This window comes from Aegilops tauschii, chromosome 2 (genome assembly GCF_002575655.3).
Source record: "Aegilops tauschii subsp. strangulata cultivar AL8/78 chromosome 2, Aet v6.0, whole genome shotgun sequence".
In the NCBI taxonomy this organism is placed as follows: domain Eukaryota; kingdom Viridiplantae; phylum Streptophyta; class Magnoliopsida; order Poales; family Poaceae; genus Aegilops; species Aegilops tauschii.
This window is the reverse complement of record NC_053036.3, coordinates 453,902,999-453,923,310: the sequence shown is the minus strand read 5'-3', so window position 1 is coordinate 453,923,310 and position 20,312 is coordinate 453,902,999. Positions and strand designations below refer to the sequence as shown.

Sequence of the window (20,312 nt, the reverse complement as noted above, 5' to 3'; positions counted from 1 at the left end):
GGGGAGGAAAAGGGTTCCCGTCCAGAACAGGTCTTCGGACGACAGTGCACCTGGCCCCACGGTGGGCGCCAAATGTCGGGTGGTAGGTGCGACATATGCCAACATGTGGCTTATCATTGTGGGAGCCAGTAAGACATCGCCGGTGCCTGGAAACGGGATAAGGCGAAGACATGCACGCCGGCGAATCTTATCCAGGTTCGGGGCTCTCCGTGGAGATAACACCCCTAGTCCTACTCTGCGGGGTCTCCGCATGATCACTAGATCAAAACAAGTAGCTACAAGTGCTCCTTGAGCTGTTTGGCTAGGGAAAGAAGAAGGGCAAGGCTAGCTCTCCTTTTCTCTCTATGTGGTGTGTAAAACTCTATCAGATCAACCCTTTGCATGGGTGTCCCGGGGGATTTATATAGGCCTACCCCCCAGGGGTACAATGGTAATCTGGCTGGCGCGCGGGTCCCAGCCGTCAGTGTCTGCGCTCGCCGGCTTCTCCGCCGGCCGTTGGGGCCCGCCGACTCGCGGGTCCCGCCGACTGTCGGCCTCTTGGCCGACAGGCCGGCCCCACCGCCTGGGGGCCTTGTCGGCGGCTGGTTACTATTGCCTCGCCCCTGATGACGAGGGCTTTGTCGAGGTAAGCGTGGCTACAGTGCCGCCGCCTTGCGGACTCTCACTGTAGCCTCACCTCATCTTGTCTCCTTAATGATGCACATGTTTCGAGGGAGGGAGATAGCCGGCTATTGGGAGCCGGCTACGCCCCAGCCCGACTAGGGGAGGCCGGGCCACCTTCGAGCGTCTCTCTGGCTAAAGGGGCCCGCCGCCCGCGGGCCGTACTGGCGCCTGTCGTGGGTGACGTCGAGGTCAACATGGCTACAGTGCCACGCCGGACGGGGGATGGCTGACCCGTACGGCGCACTGTGGCCATGGATGTTCCGGGATTCGAGGGTGATAGGCTGTACTGCGGCCATGCCCCGTCTTATCACCGTTATGTGGGTGCAGCCCTGGTGGGTGCAGTCTTGGCCGGCTTCTGGGAGTCGGCCTTCTTCATGGCCGGCTTCTGGGATTCGGCCCTCTTAGGACCGACTTCCTGGAGTCGGCCATCTCTTAGCTTTCTTAGGGAAGGTTTTTGAGGCCGGGTCGCCTTCTGGTAGTCGGCCATGGAGATAGCCGGCCAGAGGAAGGCGGCCCCATGCTCTAGATGCTTGAAGGCTCGATTGGCCTGATAATTTTTCGAAGAGCCAGGGGGAGTCGGTTAGGCTACCCGTGGCCATTTACTCCGACACTCTGTATTTCGTGAAAAAAATGTTACCGCCGCTGACAGCTCAGACCCACCAGCTATATCTTCGCACGCAAGGAAGTGCCTCCTTATTACGCACAAAAAAATGAATACTCCCCCTGCTAGCTGGGACCCACCATGGTGGGAGCCTGACTTGTGGGCCTACTAAGTTGACTGGGATAGGGGCCTTTGTCAACTTTAGTCAATATGAACGATTCTAGCTCTAGTGACCGTATGATGTCCATCCAACGGCCGTAGTGCTTCTTCAACCTCTGGTCTTCTTGCTCCAGCCGCCCAAAGCAGCGCCGGTCGTGCCGCATGCTCCTGCCTCCCGTGGCTGGCTGTGCTGCCGCGGAGGCCTCACCGCCCCCTACTATTCCCACCGCTGGCCAGGCCCTGCGGCGACGGCAGCCACACACCACAGCCGAACAAGTGAACCCTCGTACTCCTCTCCGCGCGGGCTTCCACTGCCGCGTCGTCCCCGGCTCTCCGTCGTCCCCTTCCTAGGCCTCGCCGTCGTCCACCGCCCTGGTGCTCTCGGCGTGGCGTGGTCAACGTGGTCAAGGAACGACATCGGACATGGACTGTACGTGGAGAGGCTGACAGCTGGGTCCACGGCCGGGGCAAGGAAGTGCCTCCTTATTACGCGGAAAATAATGATTCCTCCACCTGACAGCTAGGACCCACCGGACGGGCCACTGTATTTCGCGAAAAAAACATTTCCCCCTGACTGCTGGGACCCACCAGCTACATCTTCGCACGCAAGGAAGTGCGTCCGGGCAAAAAAACGATTCGCGCCCCTGACTGCTGGGACCCCCCAGCTACATCTTTGCAGGCAAGGAAGTGCCTGACAGTCGGGACCCACCTGGTCGAAGCGTACGTAGCATTGTCATTCTGGTTGCGAACGTGTACGTACATACTGGTCCATGTAGAGGCGCGCACGTGTCGTAGTAGAGGCGCGCACGTAGCATGTACACGTACGTACAGCGGCCAGTGTGCAAGAAAGAAAATACGGCCACGTACGTACATTCGGGCAGGGTCTCGAACGCCTACTCGCGCATACGTACGGCCAGGGCTCGTGTACATGGCTGGGTCAGAACGGAGAAACAGCGTCGTCGTCGTGTTCATGGGGAGCCAACCGGCTGGGTCAGAACGGAATGCGTCGTCGTGTTCATCGAGAGGGCTTGGACGGAACAGCCGATGGAAACAAGGCCTGGCGTACCGCAGAACGGAGGAAACGGCCTTGTGTTCGACCGGCCACGTTTGAAACGGGATCCAGTTCATCGGGAGGGGTCTGGCGTACCGCAAAACAAAGGAAACGGACCTCCTACGATCGAAATGGGGGTCCTGTTGATCGGGAGGGGTGTGGCGTACCGCAAAACGGAGGAAACGGACTTGTGTTGGAGCGCTACGATCGGAACGGGGGTCCTGTTCATTGGGAGGGGTGTGGCGTACCGCAAAACGGGACTCCACGGGATACTGTTCATCTCCACCGTCGACCCCCTCCACCCTCCACGGGCTACTGTTCATCCACCGTCGACCTCCTCCAGCCTCCACCTGCGACTGTTCATCCACGAGCTCCTGTTCATCCAGCCTCCACCACGCGCTACTCCACCGGCTACTGTTCAACCAGCCCTCTCCACGGGCTCCTGTTCAACCACCCCTCCATGAGCTACTGTTCATCCAGCCCTCCACCGTCTACTGTTCATTCTGCCCTCCACGGGGTGGTCCTGTTCATCCTGCCCTCCACGGGGTCCTGTTCATCCAGCCCCAACCGGCTCGATTGATCGGGGTCCTGTTCATCCAGAGGCAACACCACGGGGTCCTGTTCATCCACCCCCACCGGGAACTGTTCATCCAAACCCCCCCAGCAACGCTCACTGTTCATCCAGAGGCAGCATCGATCGGCTTCAGTTAGCAGCAGTAGCGAAGGAATCGCTCGATCGAGTTCAGTTAACAGCCATCGATCGATCGCTCGGGTTCAGTAACGCGTAGCCTGCAGTGCAATCACTTGGGTTCAGTTAGAGCCCAACGCCTCGCTCGGGTTCAGTTAGAGCCAACGCCTCGCACACACGCACGTACGTGTACGAGAGAAACGCGCATCGCTCGGCCCCTGACCTCCCACCGTAACCGGGAACTCCCCGAAATTTTCCTCGCCCTCGCTTCTACCATTGTTTTTTCCGTCATGGACGGCCCAAAGAATGTCATGCACCTGCGTCTCCGGCCCGCCCAGGACGAAAAGTCTATTTTCTGTCATGATTTTTTGTCATAGAAGAACGAGCCCACCACATCTATGATGATACCGGGTTTTGTCACAATTATCGTCATAGAAGTGTCATATGTATGACAGAAAAAAATTTGTTCGGCCCAAAATGTCACGGATGTGTCTTTTTTTGTAGTGCACCCTACCCAGTCATTCTATTCTTTGGACGTGTACGAATCCCTTTCGTACGTTTGATAATGATGTGGTCGTCACTTTTGTGTCTCGCTACTTGATCGTCAAGTCCGTCCTCACCTGTGTATCCATCCAGATCCAGCCACTGCTCATCCAGTGCTTGGTGTAGCTTCGGTTACGCCAACTCCTTCCACACATGGATATAATTTTCGTGCACACCGCCACAGCATATTAGACCGTAATACCGGAGTTTCCGCGCGATTTTTGTGCTTAGGTGTGCATGCATATTATGGTGTGAGTAGCAGTAATATGTGATGATTGCTTGATTAATTATAATAGTAGAATGCTTGTGTGCTTTTGTTTTAGTCGTTTCTTTTGTTTGTTTCTTTGGGCCTCCGGTGTTACAAATTTTTCCCCGATTAAAGTTGCTCGTCAGCCGACACCGGACCTGAAGAGTTAGCAAGAAATACATATATTTGGAAACTCAGCTCAACAGAATGGAATTTTCAGCAGACTGCAGTGAAATTGGAAATAGCTCATCTGAATACAAAATAAATCCTCGATGGATTGTCAGTACAAAGTTTGCATTAACGCGCACTCCTCACAACAGTATGGAATTCTTAGCCGACTGCATTCACATTGGGGGATATCTGATCATGTTACTGAGTGTCAAGTCTCTCTCAGCGTGCACTCCTCATAGCAGAAATGATCAAATCAGCAAGAAGATAAAATTGTGTGCAAGGTTAACAGAATATTATCAAAGGTATGGCTCAGATACAAGTTTAATTTTTCATTGAGGATGATTTTGGAACCCGATGTACCTGGAAGCAAGCAAAAATATGGCATGTACTCAGAAAGGAGGATAGTCCTGCAAAACCCGGTTTCATACAAGAAATCAATAACAAAAATATTAAGATGGTTATATATGTGGAAATCGGTCCGCATATCACAATAAGAAGTTTCTGGTGTAAGCAACCCAATCTTCCCTCGCAAGATACCCGAGAAGCTTCCAAGGCAAGATTAATCTATCTTCCTCAGTACGATACATGGATTATTTCCCGTACAAGGTACTCTGCCTTCTTCAGTAAGCAACCGCAAAAGCTTCCAGCATAAGGTACTGAGTCTTTCCCCAGCAAAGTCTTTAAGGGGGTAAGTGATACGTCTCCAACGTATCTATAATTTTTGATTGCTCCATGCTATATTATCTTCTGTTTTGGACATTATTGGGCTTTATTATTCACTTTTATATTATTTTTGGGACTAACCTGTTAACCGGAGGCCCAGCCCAGAATTGTTGTTTTTTGCCTATTTCAGAGTTTCGTAGAAAAAGAATATCAAACGGAGTCCAAACGGAATGAAACCTTCGGGAACGTGATTTTTGGAACGAACATGATCCAGGAGACTTGGACCCTAAGTCAAGGAAGCTTCAAGGAAGCCACGAGGTAGGGGGCACGCCTACCCCCCCCCCCCCAGGCGCGCCCTCCACCCTTGTGGGCCCCACGTTGCTCCACCGACGTACTTCTTCCTCCTATATATACCTACGTACCCCCAAACGATCAGATACGGAGCCAAAAACCTAATTTCACCGCCGCAACCTTCTGTACCCACGAGATCCCATCTTGGGGCCTGTTCCGGAGCTCCGCCGGAAGGGGCATCGATCACGGAGGGCTTCTACATCAACACCATAGCCTCTCCAATGAAGTGTGAGTAGTTTACCTCGGACCTTCGGGTCCATAGTTATTAGCTAGATGGCTTCCTCTCTCTTTTTGGATCTCAATACAATGTTCTCCCCCTCTCTCGTGGAGATCTATTCAATGTAATCTTCTTTTGCGGTGTGTTTGTTGAGACCGATGAGTTGTGGGTTTATGATCAAGTTTATCTATGAACAATATTTGAATCTTCTAAATTCTTTTATGTATGATTGGTTATCTTTGCAAGTCTCTTCGAATTATCAGTTTGGTTTGGCCTACTAGATTAATCTTTCTTGCAATGGGAGAAGTGCTTAGCTTTGGGTTCAATCTTGCGGTGTCCTTTCCCATGACAGTAGGGGCATCAAGGCACGTATTGTATTGTTGCCATCGAGGATAACAAGATGGGTTTTTTATTATATTGCATGAATTTATCCCTCTACATCATGTCATCTTGCTTAAGGCGTTACTCTGTTCTTATGAACTTAATACTCTAGATGCATGCTGGATAGCGGTCGATGTGTGGAGTAATAGTAGTAGATGCAGGCAGGAGTCGGTCTACTTGTCTCGGACGTGATGCCTATATACATGATCATACCTAGATATTCTCATAACTATGCTCAATTATGTCAATTGCTCAACAGTAATTTGTTCACCCATCGTAAAATACTTATGCTCTTGAGAGAAGCCACTAGTGAAACCTATGGCCCCCGGGTCTATCTCCATCATATTAATCTTCCAACACTTAGTTATTTCCGTTGCCTTTTTACTTTGCTTTTATTTTATCTTGCATCTTTATCATAAAAATACCAAAAATATTATCCTATCATATCTATCAGATCTCACTCTCGTAAGTGACCGTGTAGGGATTGACAACCCCTTATCGCGTTGGTTGCAAGGATTTATTTGTTTTCTGTAGGTACGAGGGACTCGCGCGTAGCCTCCTACTGGATTGATACCTTGGTTCTCAAAACTGAGGGAAATACTTACGCTACTTTGCTGCATCACCCTTTCCTCTTCAAGGGAAAACCAACACAGTGCTCAAGAGGTAGCAAGAAGGATTTCTGGCGCCGTTGCCGGGGAGGTCTACGCAAAAGTCAACATACCAAGTACCCATCACAACCCCTTATTGCGTTGGCTGCGAGGATTTATTTGTTTTGTGTAGGTGCGAGGGACTCGCGCGTAGCCTCCTACTGGATTGATACCTTGGTTCTCAAAACTGAGGGAAATACTTACGCTACTTTGCTGCATCACCCTTTCCTCTTCAAGGGAAAACCAACGCAGTGCTCAAGAGGTAGCAGTAAGCATCGGAAGCACGATACCTAGTCTTCTTCAACAAGCTGTTCGATGAAAGTTTCGAGCACAAGCCAGCCAATCTTCCTCAGTAAGACATTGGTACAAGGCACTGTGAATTGAATTGCATATGGCAGTGAATCCCAAGAATCAGATCCGCAACATTTTGGTCAAAAGCAAGAATCAGTCAGAATACACGTCTGTCTCGGGAATCAGATTCTCATATATATGTCATGAGCATACCACCAAGATTTTACAAGTCACTCGGATGAGGATCTGACAACCACGTGAGGATGGTTAAGAGAAGAAAGCCAGTATACACCGCAGTGTGACAAAGGATTATGAGGATTGACGACATCAATGAGCTCAATACAAGTACCTGTGAACCTGGAAAATGATCCTGATGAGCCCTTGTCCCCTTTTTCTCGAATGACGGCACCACGCCTGTGATCTAAGTTGTTTTTAGCTATCCGGGGTGGATGCCAATTTTTATTTCTCTCTTCAACAACTGTCATGAGTTCTGAGCTGCTTTTCGGCCGTCTCGTATAGCTGTTGAGTTTCTTTTTGTGACAGTAGCCCTATAGCTGCTTTTGGCTATTTTAGGGAGTTGCCACCTTCTTATCGACACGGTCTCATGTTCTGAGATGCTTTTCAGCCGTCTTGAGCCGTGGTTGAGGTATTTCAGTAATGTCCCAGATCTAAGTTGTAAAGACCGTTCTGGTGGCTACTGATTTATTTGCCGATTTCTTGCAAAGGTTTGGATGATCATTTTCCTGCGGTCAAAACTTGAGGGGTGTTGAACCTGCCATTTAATGGGGTACCCTGTCAGAAAAATGAGGATAAGCTACGATTGCCGAAAAATTGCACCGACAGTACCTATGGTGATACGAAGAAGCAATATGACCCAGCTCTTTCAGCCAAGGATCTAGACCAAGAAAACAATAATGAAGGAGCAAGACCAGTGATGCAGGTATGAAAATTGTTGCAAGACCCGCATGGTGCAGAACCACCGATAGTCAAGTCTGTAGATATTATCATACAGGTCAAACTCTTATGCTAGCCACGACAGGCGACAATCAAATATTTGGTATGAATCTGAAACTCAAGACAGTGGAGCTAGCCAAAATAATTCAGAAATTCTCGCGATAAGTCAGAATCTGTCAGGAAAACAGTTATGCCTCCACTCACTGTTTGGAACCCAAAGGAATTGCATTTAGTGGAGAAACCCAATGCAATGAGTTAGAGCTTGGGTGTCCACCAGAAAAATCTAATCACCACTTTATGAAAGATTGTCAGTGCAGGATGACACACCCAGCGGAAATCACTCTCGGATTTGTGAGACGGGCATATATTTCAGCATGATAACAAATCACACTTAGCTAAGTCAGCGGATCTTAAAAGAAATGGGAGCCTGTATAAACATGGACCAGCAAGGTAAGATCTGTCAGAATATGGATATATTAAAGCAAACCACCCCAGGGCCAGTCAGATAAAAATTTAGTGGGAACAAAAATAAGAAAAAGGATACCTGAGTTGGAAACGGTTTCCTTAAGTCAGTATCTTCATACTTGTTCCCAGAGCAACCAAATCTCGAGGACAAGATTTCTTTAAGGGTGTAAGGTTTGTGACAGCCTGATTTTTGGCCCTTTCTTTTTCTTTTGTTTTTCTCAGGTTTTTGCTTGAGTTTTCTTTTTTCGTGGCTTTGTGGTCTGGAAACTGAAGAAGATGCCCTCTTCTTTGTTTCCAGTGTGGCTTGTCATTCCCAAATCCTTCCCTAGACCCTGTAATTTTCATCCTAGCCCAAATCCCAATATTCTTTTTATTGGGAATATTCCTTTTCTATTAAAGGAATAACTCAAATTGCCCTAGGTTGTGAAGCAACCTTTGTTTCTTTCCATCACTCCTAAAATTCACAAATAATTCTCATAAATTGTTTGGGTCATATCTTTCTCAAATATGGAAAAATATATCATTTGTCATGTTTATCATCATGCTCAAATAATTCATTTCCTATTCTGCCCTAAATGGCACATTGTGAATCAAGTGCTATTTTCCTTTACCCAATTGACCTAAAACTCCTTGGACACCTTTTCCTGTCCATATCATTGCCACATGCCAAAATGCAACCTCATTTGCCTAGTAATTGTTTAATTATGATTTTCCAAAGTTTCTATCCAGAAAGAAGCTTTGTGAAGGAGGTGCAAGCTAGGCATATCCAAATGAGTTGCCATTTTGCATGATCCCTCATACCATCATATCATAGCCCTCCACCAAAGTAGAGCTCATGTCATGCCTCCATGTGAGCTCATCTTCAATTCTTTAATTCTGTCCAAAATTTCAGTTTGTGAAGCAAGTATATTTTATATTGCTCCATTATGGCTGCTAATTTTTCTAGGCCTTCTATTATCCATATAACTTACCTCCACCCATTTTGGGCATCGTTCATAAAGCCATTATTCCTCTAGAATTTTTGCAAGTTTCTGTCCAGAATGAAGCTTTGTGAAGCAAGTGCCACTTTGGTATTTCCAAATGGCATGAAACTTTTACAGCAGCTTCATATGACCAAATAACCCTGCCATGTTCATTTTCAGCTCAATCCATCACTCTATGTGAGTGCTTCTTCCTGATCTTGTTTCTGGACCAATTTATGCAGTTGTTAAGCAACTGTAATAATCATTGAGCCAAACCCCTCCATAATTACCAGGACTATAGTACTTCCTAACCTAAATCTACCAGACAACTCGTTTGCCTCTAATCTCACCTCAGTTTATCACTGTTTCATGATCAAGTTTACTGCAGTAAACTTCAGAGGGTGATTACCATTTAACCAGAGCGCTTTTAACCAAACTACCACCGCTGTAGGAACCTCCCCTGGATGAACTTGCCACTAGACAACACGCTCCTGCTCATTTCCCCCGCTACATGCCAGTGCATGCGGTGACCGCGTTAATGGCAAGGCTGTGCGCGCGCTCTACTACCGTTGGCCGCGCCCAGGATGGATTCTTGCTCGGGCCCCTCCTCCTCTCGTCGCCTCTGCGCGCGTGACCGTGTCCAACGTCTTCCTCTCATCGTGGCCGTTCCCCTGGACCCCTCTCCCCCTCCGGCAGCTTGCTCACCGACGCAAACCGCCGTGTGCCCACGGGCGCACAGTGGCCGTTTGGATCTGTGCGTGCCCTGGCCGCTTCCTCCCCATGCTCCGGCGTCGCCTCTGCCCCGTGAGGACCTCAACTGTGTCTCCCTCGTCGCCTGCCCCCGAGTTCATGCGCGCGCGCACGCGTCCGCGGCGCCGGCCACGCGTCTGCGGCGACGCCAGCTCGCCTCCTCCTCCCTTGCCTATATAAGGCTGCCCCAAGCATGTTTCTCCTCACTAATCGACCTCATGCACTCCTCTTCCCCTCCCCATCCACTTCCCCGAGTCCCGGAGTTCCTCCTCGCCACTCATTGCCGCCTCGGCCATCGCCGGTTGCCGGCTACATTGGCACAAGCCCAAGCCCCTCCCTCTCTTCCTCCACCTCGGCCCTCCCCTAGCACTCTATAGCCACTCCCGCGCTTCCTTTCCCTCCCCGGTGGCTCTGTTCTTCGAGTTCGCCGAAGCCCGAAGGCCTCGTCCGCCGGCGCCCGTGTTGCCATCGCCCTGGTCCACCCCATCGTCCGTGGATGGGCCCTGGAGATTTGCTGGAGTCCGCTGAGCCCGTCCATGTGCGGAGCCTCGCCGGCGATGCCCTGTAGCTCCGGCAGGCCTCGTCGGGGTCGGCTTTGCCTCGGCCAGGCGCGGGCGCGAGCGAGGAGAAGAAGGAGACGACGACCCCCCTGCCAGCTGGCCGCGGACCCCGCGCGTCAGCCTCTCAACCGTTTACCCCGTTGTCCACGTCAGATAAGTGGAAACGCGTTTCGTCTAAATACGTTTCCGTTTAGTGAAAGTGTATTTCTGTCTTAGTTCGGTGGCAAATGCATTTTCAAGAAAGCGTATTCTCATTTAGCTACGGCTAGAAATACGTTTTCTCTGCTGTGAAAGCATATTTTCTGAGAATGTGTTTTCTATTTTTTAGCTCAGGGGCCTGTTTGTAGATTTATTTTTACAGATTGGTCCCTGAACTTCGTCGGGCGATAACGTTTCGCTCGCAACTCCGTTTGAGGTGAATCCAAAGCCCACGTCTTCGTTTCGTCGAGCCCATTCTGTTGGTTGCCTTTTCACCATGTTTTGCCATTCTGAAAATGACTATTTTTCCCTTGCTCTTAATCAACCCCCTCCGAGAGAGAACATTTTCCAGCAATTCTTTCCGCGAGCTTCACGCACTTCTTCCCGGTGATTTCTTCCACAGGCAACCCACACCCTCCATTTGCATGATTGCAATGCAGTGACATGGTTTCTTTATTTAAACTTGTTTAAAATATTGTTCTAGCTACTTGTGATTTGTTCATGGCATTTCCTAGAGTATTGTTTTGATCTTGTTATTGCCATGATATTGCTTGGAGTTCTAGGACTTATATTTTGATGATTATGTGGATGACATGTGCCTTTGGATTCTTAGTGGCTATTATGATTATTTCCATGATGGTATCTGTTATTATATTTAGGAGTATTACTTTGGATATCATGCTACCTTTGGATTCTTATTGGTTAGTATGATTATTTTCATGATGCTAGTTGATGTTCTATTGCTCGGAGTATTATTTTTCGGAGATGATGTTTACATGTGGATCTTAGCTGAATAGCTTTATTCTTGTTATTGGAGTAGTAGGATTATGGTTTTCGGATTCATCATGATAGTAGTGTTGTGCTACCCTTGGAGTATTTTGAGATGATGATATTATGCTTGGATTATTTGTTGGAGATCTCTATGACTTGGATTCTAGTTTGATAGTTGATATCGGAGTATCAGTTATCACAGTTATATTTTTGGGGATAAATTATGTCATTAAGTTGATCAGGTGCCGCCGAACCGGGCTTTCTCCAGTGCAACCACATTTGCCTTTATGGGAAGGCCCTAATGCAATGCTATTGTCATGCCTCTCGCCGGTGCCTCCAACGAGGGAAGGTTATGGGCGTGCGGTACCCTGGCCCGGTAAGCAGACATAACCTTGTGTGCCCGTAGTTGGTATTGAGAGCTCTTGTCCCCGTTTGGGATGCCTTATTGTTTTGGCCACGACGGTGGTCGTTGTGTCTTTGGTAGACACGAGGCCACCCAGGACTAGCCCAGTGGGGAGTGAGTCGGAGTGGTCGGGAGAGTGTCATGGTAGTAGATCGGTTTTATCGGAATGCCGTTGGTCCACCCGAATGGGAGTGCGAGGTCATGGATTTCGTGGTGTGGGTAAAGTGCGCTACCTCTGCAGAGTGTGTGTTTGTTTAAACTATCGATAGCCGCGTCCTCAGTCATGGGCATAAGTTCGTACTAGGTCACACCATTCGATCAACACTCACATGACGGAATGACTTATAGGTGATTTATATGTTGATATTTTGAGCAGTACAGATTGGCAGGATGTTGATGATGATGTTGGAGACCAAGTGTTGGTCATGGTAGTGATCGCCGGAAAGATCACAGTTTGAGACCAAGTGTTGGTCATGGTAGTGATCGCCGGAAAGATCATTGTTTGGTTTTGATCACGAGGTGATCGAGATGGTATATTGCTTGGCCGGTTAGCCAAGAGAGATATGGTTATGGAGAGCTGAGATGGTGATTTATCAGTATTGTATCAGTTCATACCATGCTTAGTAGGTGATGTCGTATCATGGTAGATGTTAATTTAATCAACCTGCTTAATGCTATGTTATTGTCTTTCCTTGATGTTTATGGTTGTTGTGAACTTGCAAGTACATTCAATGTACTGACCTGGCGTGTCATGCCAGTTTGCAGGTCATGCCGGATTTGATTGCTTGCTTGTCGTGGTTTCCGTTTGTGCGAGCTAGATCGTGTCCCAGCCAGAGTCCCTGCGGAGTGGAGTTCACCACCTTCGTCGTTGTTCCGCTGCTAGAAGTATTCCGCTGCTACGAGTTGTTTCGCTGCTAGCATAGAGCAAGTGTAGTATCGCAGGCGTAGTGTCGCCGTGCTGATGTGCTTCTTTGAAACATCAGATCCTTGTATTATTATTCTTGTAATAAGAGCTGATTTGTTCTATGTCAACCAGTGTCGTATTCCAGAGACTTCTCCTCGATCTCTGGGCTGGAATACGGGGTGTTCCGGTTTCTCTGAGCCGGGGTGCCACAATGTGTGGAGTAATAGTAGTAGATGCAGAATCGTTTCGGTCTACTTGACACGGACGTGATGCCTATATACATGATCATGCCTAGATACTCTCATAACTATGCACTTTTCTATCAATTGCTCGACAGTAATTTGTTCACCCACCGTAGATTATTCTATCTTGAGAGAAGCCACTAGTGAAACCTATGGCCCCCGGGTCTATTCTCCATCATATAAGTTTTAGATCTATTTTACTTTGCAATCTTTACTTTCCAATCTATATCATAAAAATACCAAAAATATGTATCTTATTATCTCTATCAGATCTCACTTTTGCAAGTGGCCGTGAAGGGATTGACAACCCCTTTATCGCGTTGGTTGCAAGGTTCTTATTTGTTTGTGTAGGTACGAGGCGATTTGCGTGTATCCTCCTACTGGATTGATACCTTGGTTCTCAAAAACTGAGGGAAATACTTACGCTACTTTGCTGCATCACCCTTTCCTCTTCAAGGGAAAACCAACGCATGCTCAAGAGGTAGCATGCCTCGGTGGCGCACCCGTGGAGCAACGGCCAGGCTGAACACGCCAACACGGAAGTCCTTAGGGGCCTCAAGACCAGGAGTTTCAATAAGAAGCTTGAGGCCTGCGGCAAGGGCTGGCTAGACGAGTTGTTGTCCGTGTTGTGGTTCATCCACACCACCGCGACCAAGCCCACCGGCAAGACTCCCTTCTTCCTCGTCTATGGGGTCGAGGCAGTCCTCCCGTCTGAGATTAAGCATGGTTCCCCGCGGGTCCTGGCATTCGACGAGGCGTGCCAGGATGCCTCGCGGGAAACTGATCAAGTGCTCGATGAGGAGGCCCGCCGCTAGGCCTCCCTTCACGCCGCGAGGTACCAACAGGCCTTGTGGCACTACCATAGCTGCAACATCCTCCCCCGGACTCTCGAGGCCGGAGACCTCGTCCTGAGGCGGGTCCTCTCCAGGGAGGGCCTCCACAAGCTCTCGCCCATGTGGGAAGGCCCGTTTACGGTCGCCCATGTTTCCAAGCTAGGCACCGCGAGCCTGGAGACGGAGGACGGGGTCCCCGTGCAGAACGCCTGTAACATCCAACACCTCCGCAAATTCTACCTGTGACACTCTCACGTAATCATGAGTGGGGCTGTACACGCCCCGGAGTCTCCCGGTGAGCCGTTCCACGGCCTCGCGGTAGCTCCCACCCACGCCCAAGTGGAAGCCCCATGCTCCGCGCTGGCGGAACAGTCGAACGATGACCATGCCCACACCCAAGTGGAGGCCCCATGCTTCGCGCTAGTGGGAAGACTAGGCGCCGTACGCGGCAGCCTTTTCCTTAAACCGAATTTGCAATTTCTCTGAATAAAGCTTGAAGGTTTTGTGTCTTTGCTTAGAAAAGGGTTGGGGTTTTTCCTTGCGTGTGTTTCCCTTCTTGAATTTCCTCCTAAAAAGCAGCAACGGCTGCCTAATGCCCCCCACCCGAGCGTCCTGCGAGCTGGGGCAGGGCACGGTGTTTGCACTTGGGCAAGCCCTAGCGGCATTAAGGACCCAGGCTACAACGGCCGTGGGTCTGCCCCTGTGCACACCACCTTACCAATACTCTGGTGTCTAAGTCCTCGCGCGACACTCATAGCGATCTAACAGGCACGTGTTGCCCTCGGTCACTGACCTCAGGAGCGCTCATCTCCTGGCCTTGCCCGTGCATCGCGCCTCGTCATACCAGTGACGATCAACCCTCGCTCAGGGGCTATGGACACAGAATAAGCATAAAGGAAAAGTAGCCTAGGAGGGCACACATACGGTTCGGTACATCATTAAGGAGTTTACATCAGTACCCTTTACATCCCCGCGGGGCCATACTCAAAGTGTCGATAGGTAAACAGAAGAAAGACAACCTAAGGAGATGCGTCGTCATCATCGTTGTCGTCAACCCCATACCCCTCGGCTTCGTGCTGGTCTTCATGGCTGTCAGGGGTGAACCGCGCCATCAGATCATCCACATGGTCCTCCACCCACTCCCCCAGGGAATCGCGAATCACCCTGGGTACGGGGGCTGTCACGGCCTTGAAGTCGAAGTCAGGGTCGGAACGAAGGAGATGACTGAAGACACGCGTCGACACCTGCGCAAGGAGGTCGCGACTTTCTTCTTCAACAAGCTTGCCAGCCTTCTCCGTGCCCCCCTCAAGGCGCTCCACAATCTTGGTGAAGAAGGCGAGGTAGCCGGCATCGTCAGGCACAAGCAGGCTGGAGACACTCTCCTTGCAGATGGAGCTCAGGGCATGGCGAGCCCTTCGCTCGAGGTCTTGGAACATCACAGAGCATTGTGCTGCAGGCACCGAGCCCGGTTCGCCTCGTTTGCCGCCCGCTCCACGAGGGAAGTGACATCCCCCACTTGCTGGTAGAGGGACGCCAGCTCGGCTTTGGCCGCCGCTTGGGCGTCCAGGGCATTTTTCTGGCGCTTGTCCGCCTCGGTCAGCTTCTTCTTGAGGCCGTCGATCTCGTCCTTCAGTTCTCCGCGCTGTGTGCAGAAACGGGTCTCCTGAAGCTTAAGTTTCTGGTGGGGGTTCTTGAAGAGGGCCTGATACGTCCATTCTGCATCATGTTTACCTACTGTTATTTATAATGTTTTTATGCATAATAATGCTTTTTGGAGTAATTCTAATACCGTTTCTCTCATAATATGCAAGGTTCACACAAACAGGGAGAATTCCGGCAGTTGGAAATCTGGACCTGGAAAAGCTACGTCAGGCTACCTATTCTGCACAACTCCAAATGAGCTAAAACTTCACGAGGAATTTTTATGGAATAAATAAGAATTATTGGAGCAAATAACTACCAGAGGGGGCCCACCAGGTGGGCACAACCCACCTGGGTGTGCCAGGGAGTCCAGGCGCGCACTGGTGGGTTGTGCCCTCCTCGGCCCACCTCCGGTGCCCATCTTCTGGTATATAAGTCATTTTGACCTAGAAAAAATAAGGAGACGACTTTCAGGACAGAGCGCCGCCATCTCGAGGCGGAACTTGGGCAGGAGCACTTTTGCCCTCTGGTGGAGCGATTCCGCTAGGGGAACTTCCCTCCCGGAAGGGGAAATCATCACCAACAACCCTCTCATCTTGGGAGGCCAATCTTCATGAACATCTTCACCAGCACCATCTCCTCTCAAACCCTAGTTCATCTCTTGTGTTCAATCTTTGTACTGGAACCTTAGATTGGTAGCTGTGGGTGACTAGTAGTGTTGATTGCATCTTGGAGTTGATCACTATATGGTTTATTTGGTGGAAGATTATATGTTCAGATCCATTATGCTATTTAATACCCCTCCGATCATGAACATGTTTATCACTTGTGAGTAGTTACTTTTGTTCTTGAGGTCACGGGAGAAATCATGTTGCAAGTAATCATGTGAACTTGATATGTGTTCGATATTTTGATAATATGTATGTTGTGATTCCCTTAGTGGTTGCTACCTCTTGAGCTTGCGTTGCTTTTTCCCTTGAAGAGGAAAGGGTGATGCAACAAAGTAGAGTAAGTATTTCCCTCAGCTTTTGAGAACCAAGGTATCAATCCAGTAGGAGACAATACGCAAGCCATCGAATACCTGCACAAACAAACACCAACTTGCACCCAACGCGACAAAGGGGTTGTCAATCCCTTCACGGTTATTTGCAAAGTGAGATCTGATAGAGATGGATAAACAGTAAAGTAATATTTTTGGTATTTTTGGTTTATGGAACGGAAAGTAAAAGATTGCAAAGAAAATAAATAGGAAACTAAAATTGTAGATCGGTAACTTATATGATGGAAAGTAGACCCGGGGGCCATAGGTTTCACTAGAGGCTTCTCTCAAGATAGAAAATATTATGGTGGGTCAACAAATTACTGCCGAGCAATTGATAGAAAAGCGCAAAGTTATGACGATATCTAAGGCAATGATCATGAATATAGGCATCACGTCCGTATCAAGTAGACGGACTCCTGCCTGCATCTACTACTATTACTCCACACATCGGCTGACTCCTGCCTGCATCTAGAGTATTAAGTTCATAAGAACAGAGTAACGCATTAAGTATGACATGATGTAGCGGGATAAACTCAAGCAATATGATGAAAACCCCATCTTGTTATCATTGATGGCAACAATACAATACGTGTCGGTTCCCCTTCTGTCACTATCGAGCACCGCAAGATTGAACCCAAAGCTAAGCACTTCTCCCATTGCAAGAAAAACCAATCTAGTTGGCCAAACCAAATCGATAGTTCGAAGAGACTTGCAAAGATATCAAATCATGCATATAAGAATCCAGAGAAGATTCAAATGATATACATAGATAAGCTGATCATAAATCCACAATTCATCGGATCTCGGCAAACACACCGCAAAAGAGTATTACATTGAATAGATCTCCAAGAACATCGAGGAGAACATGGTATTGAGAATCAAAGAGAGAGAAGAAGCCACCTAGCTACTAGCTATGGACCCGTAGGTCTATGGTAAACTACTCACGCTTCATCGGAGAGGCAATGGTGTTGATGTAGAAGCCCCCCGTGATCTAATCCCCCTCCGGCAGGACGCCGGAAAAGGCCCCTATATGGGATCTCACGGGTACAGAAGGTTGCAGCGGTGGAAAAGTGGTTTTGTGGCTCTCCTGGAAGATTTTGGGATATTTGAGAATATATATAGGCAGAAGAAATAGGTCGGTGGAGTCATGAGGGGCGCGCCCTACCCCCCTGGGCGCGCCTCCCGACCTTGTGGCCGCCTCGTGGCTTTCCTAACGTGCACTCCAAGCCCTTTGGATGTCTTCTGGTCCAAGAAAAATCATCGCGAAAGTTTTATTCCGTTTGGACTCCGTTTGGTATTCCTTTTCGACGAAACTCAAAAACAAGGAAAAAACAGGAACTGGCACTGGGCTCTAGGTTAATAGGTTAGTCCCAAAAATCTTATAAAATAGCATATTAATGCATATAAAACATCCAAAACAGATAATATAATAGCATGGAACAATCAAAAATTATAGATACGTTGGAGACGTATCAGTGGTGTCATGTGAATGTCGACGACATGACACTTCACCATATTTGGGCCTAAGGGAATGCTTTGTGGAGTAGTTATTAGATGATGGGTTGCTAGAGTGACATAAGCTTAAACCCTAGTTTATGCGCTACTTCGTAAGGGACCGATTTGGGTCCAAAACTTTAATGCTATGGTTAGATTCTATCTTAATACTTTTCTCGTAGTTGCGGATGCTTGATAGGGGGTTAATCATAAGTAGGAGGTTTGTTCAAGTAAGAACAACACCTAAGCACCGACCCACCCACATATCAAATTATCAAAGTAGTGAACAGAAATCAAGCCAACATGGTGAAAGTGACTAGATGAAATTCCCGTGTGCCCTCAAGAACACTTTGCTTGTTATAAGAAACCGTTTTGGCCTGTCCTTTGCCACAAAAGGATTGTCTATCTTGCTGCATATTATTTGCCGTTACCGTTATGTGCTCGTTACAAATTATCCTGCTACCAAATTATCTGTTACTTACAATTTTAGCGCTTGCATACATTACCTTGCTGAAAACCATTTGTCATTTCCTTCTACTCCTCGTTGGGTTCGACACTCTTAGCTATCGAAAGGACTACGATTGATCCCCTATACTTGTGGGTCATCAAGGCTCTTTTCTGGCGCCGTTGCCGGGGATTGAAGCGCTCTTGGTAAGTGGAAATTGGTAAGGAAAAATTATTACTACGTGCTGAAATTTATTGTCACTTGTTACTATGGAGAACAATCCTTTGAGGGATTTGTGATCTTCACCTCGATCGGAACCACAATTAGTTGCCCCTCAACCCACTACACCTATTGAAAATACTGAATATGAAATTCCTTCGGGTATGATAGAACAACTGCTAGCTAATCCTTATGTAGGAGATGGAACCGAACATCCTGATATGCACTTGATATATGTGGATGAAATTTGTGGATTGTTTAAGCTTGCAGGTTTACCCGGAGATGAAGCTAAGAAGAAGGTTTTTCCTTTATCTTTGAAGGGAAAGGCATTGACATGGTATAGGCTATGCGATGATATTAGATCTTGGAATTGGAATCGGTTGAAATTGGAATTTCATCAAAAAATTATCCTATGCATCTAGTTCATCGTGATTGGAATTATATATATAATTTTTGGCCTCGTGAAGGAGGAAGTATTGCTCTAGCTTGGGGGAGGCTTAAGTAAATGTTATATTCATGCCCCAATCATGAGCTCTCGAGATAAATTATCATTCAGAACTTCTATGCTCGGTTTTCTCGTAATGATCAATCCATGCTTTATACTTCTTGTGTCGGTTCTTTTATGAAGAAGACTATTGAATTCAGGTGGGACCTCTTGGAAAGAATTAAACGCAACTCTGAAGATTGGGAACTCGAGAAGGTAAAGAGTAAGGTATTAAGCTTAAGTTTGATTGTGTTAAATCTTTTATGAATACTGATGCTTTTCAAAAGTTTAGCACTAAATATGGCCTTGATTCTTAGATAGTAGCCTCTTTCTGTGAATCTTTTGCTACTCATGTTGATCTCCCTAAAGAGAAGTGGTTTAAATATCATCCCCCTATAAAGAATAAATTAAAGAACCGGTAGTTGCTAAAGAAGAAATTATCATCTACAATGTTGATGCAGTTGTTCCTACTACTTACATCGAGAAACAACCTTTTCCTGTTAAGATAAAAAAAACATGCTAAGGTTTCAACTGTGGTCCGTAGAAGTAATATCAAAGCACCTAAACCCCCTGAGCAAATCAAAGTAGAACCTAGTGTTGCTATGGTTAAGGATCTCTTTGTTGATAATATTGATGGGCATGTTATTTACTTTGTTGGTGAAGCTGCTAGAGTTGCCAAACCCGATGGGAAAGATAAACGTAGACCCGTTGTTGGCATGCCCGTTACCTCAGTTAAAATAGGAGATCACTGTTATCACGGTTTATGCCACATAAGTGCTAGTGTGAGTGCTATTCCTTTTACCTTATATCAAGAAATTATGAATGATATAGCACCCGTTGAAATAGAAGACATAGATGTTACTATTAAACTTGCTAATAGAGACACCATCACACCACTTGGGATTGTTAGAGATGTTGAAGTCTTGTGTGGGAAAATAAAATACCCTACTGATTTTCTTGTTCTTGGTTCCCCACAGGATGACTTTTGTCCCATTATCTTTGGTAGACCTTTCTTGAACACCGTTAATGCTAAAATAGATTGTGAGAAACAAACTGTCGGTGTTAGCTTTGGTGATGAGTCTCATGAGTTCAATTTTTCCAAGTTTAGTAGAAAACCTCATAAAAAAGAATTGCCTAGTAAGGATGAAATTATTGGTCTTGCTTCTATTATTGTACCTCCTACTGATCCTTTAGAACAATATCTGCTAGACCATGAAAATGATTTGCATATGCACGAAAGAAATGAAATAGATAGAATCTTGTTCGAACAAC

At 47.6% G+C, this 20,312-nt stretch overlaps 1 protein-coding gene across 1 annotated transcript in view; it reads left to right on the top strand.

Moving 5' to 3' along the window:
- LOC109775256 (uncharacterized) overlaps window positions 1-13,697 on the top strand; it is a 162,700-nt gene extending 149,003 nt beyond the window's left edge. The window contains exon 4 of the mRNA XM_020334004.1: window positions 13,433-13,697. Within this exon, the coding sequence (XP_020189593.1) occupies window positions 13,433-13,697 (265 nt within the window). The remainder of the gene's footprint in view (window positions 1-13,432) is intronic.
- The last annotated feature ends 6,615 nt before the right edge of the window (window positions 13,698-20,312 follow it).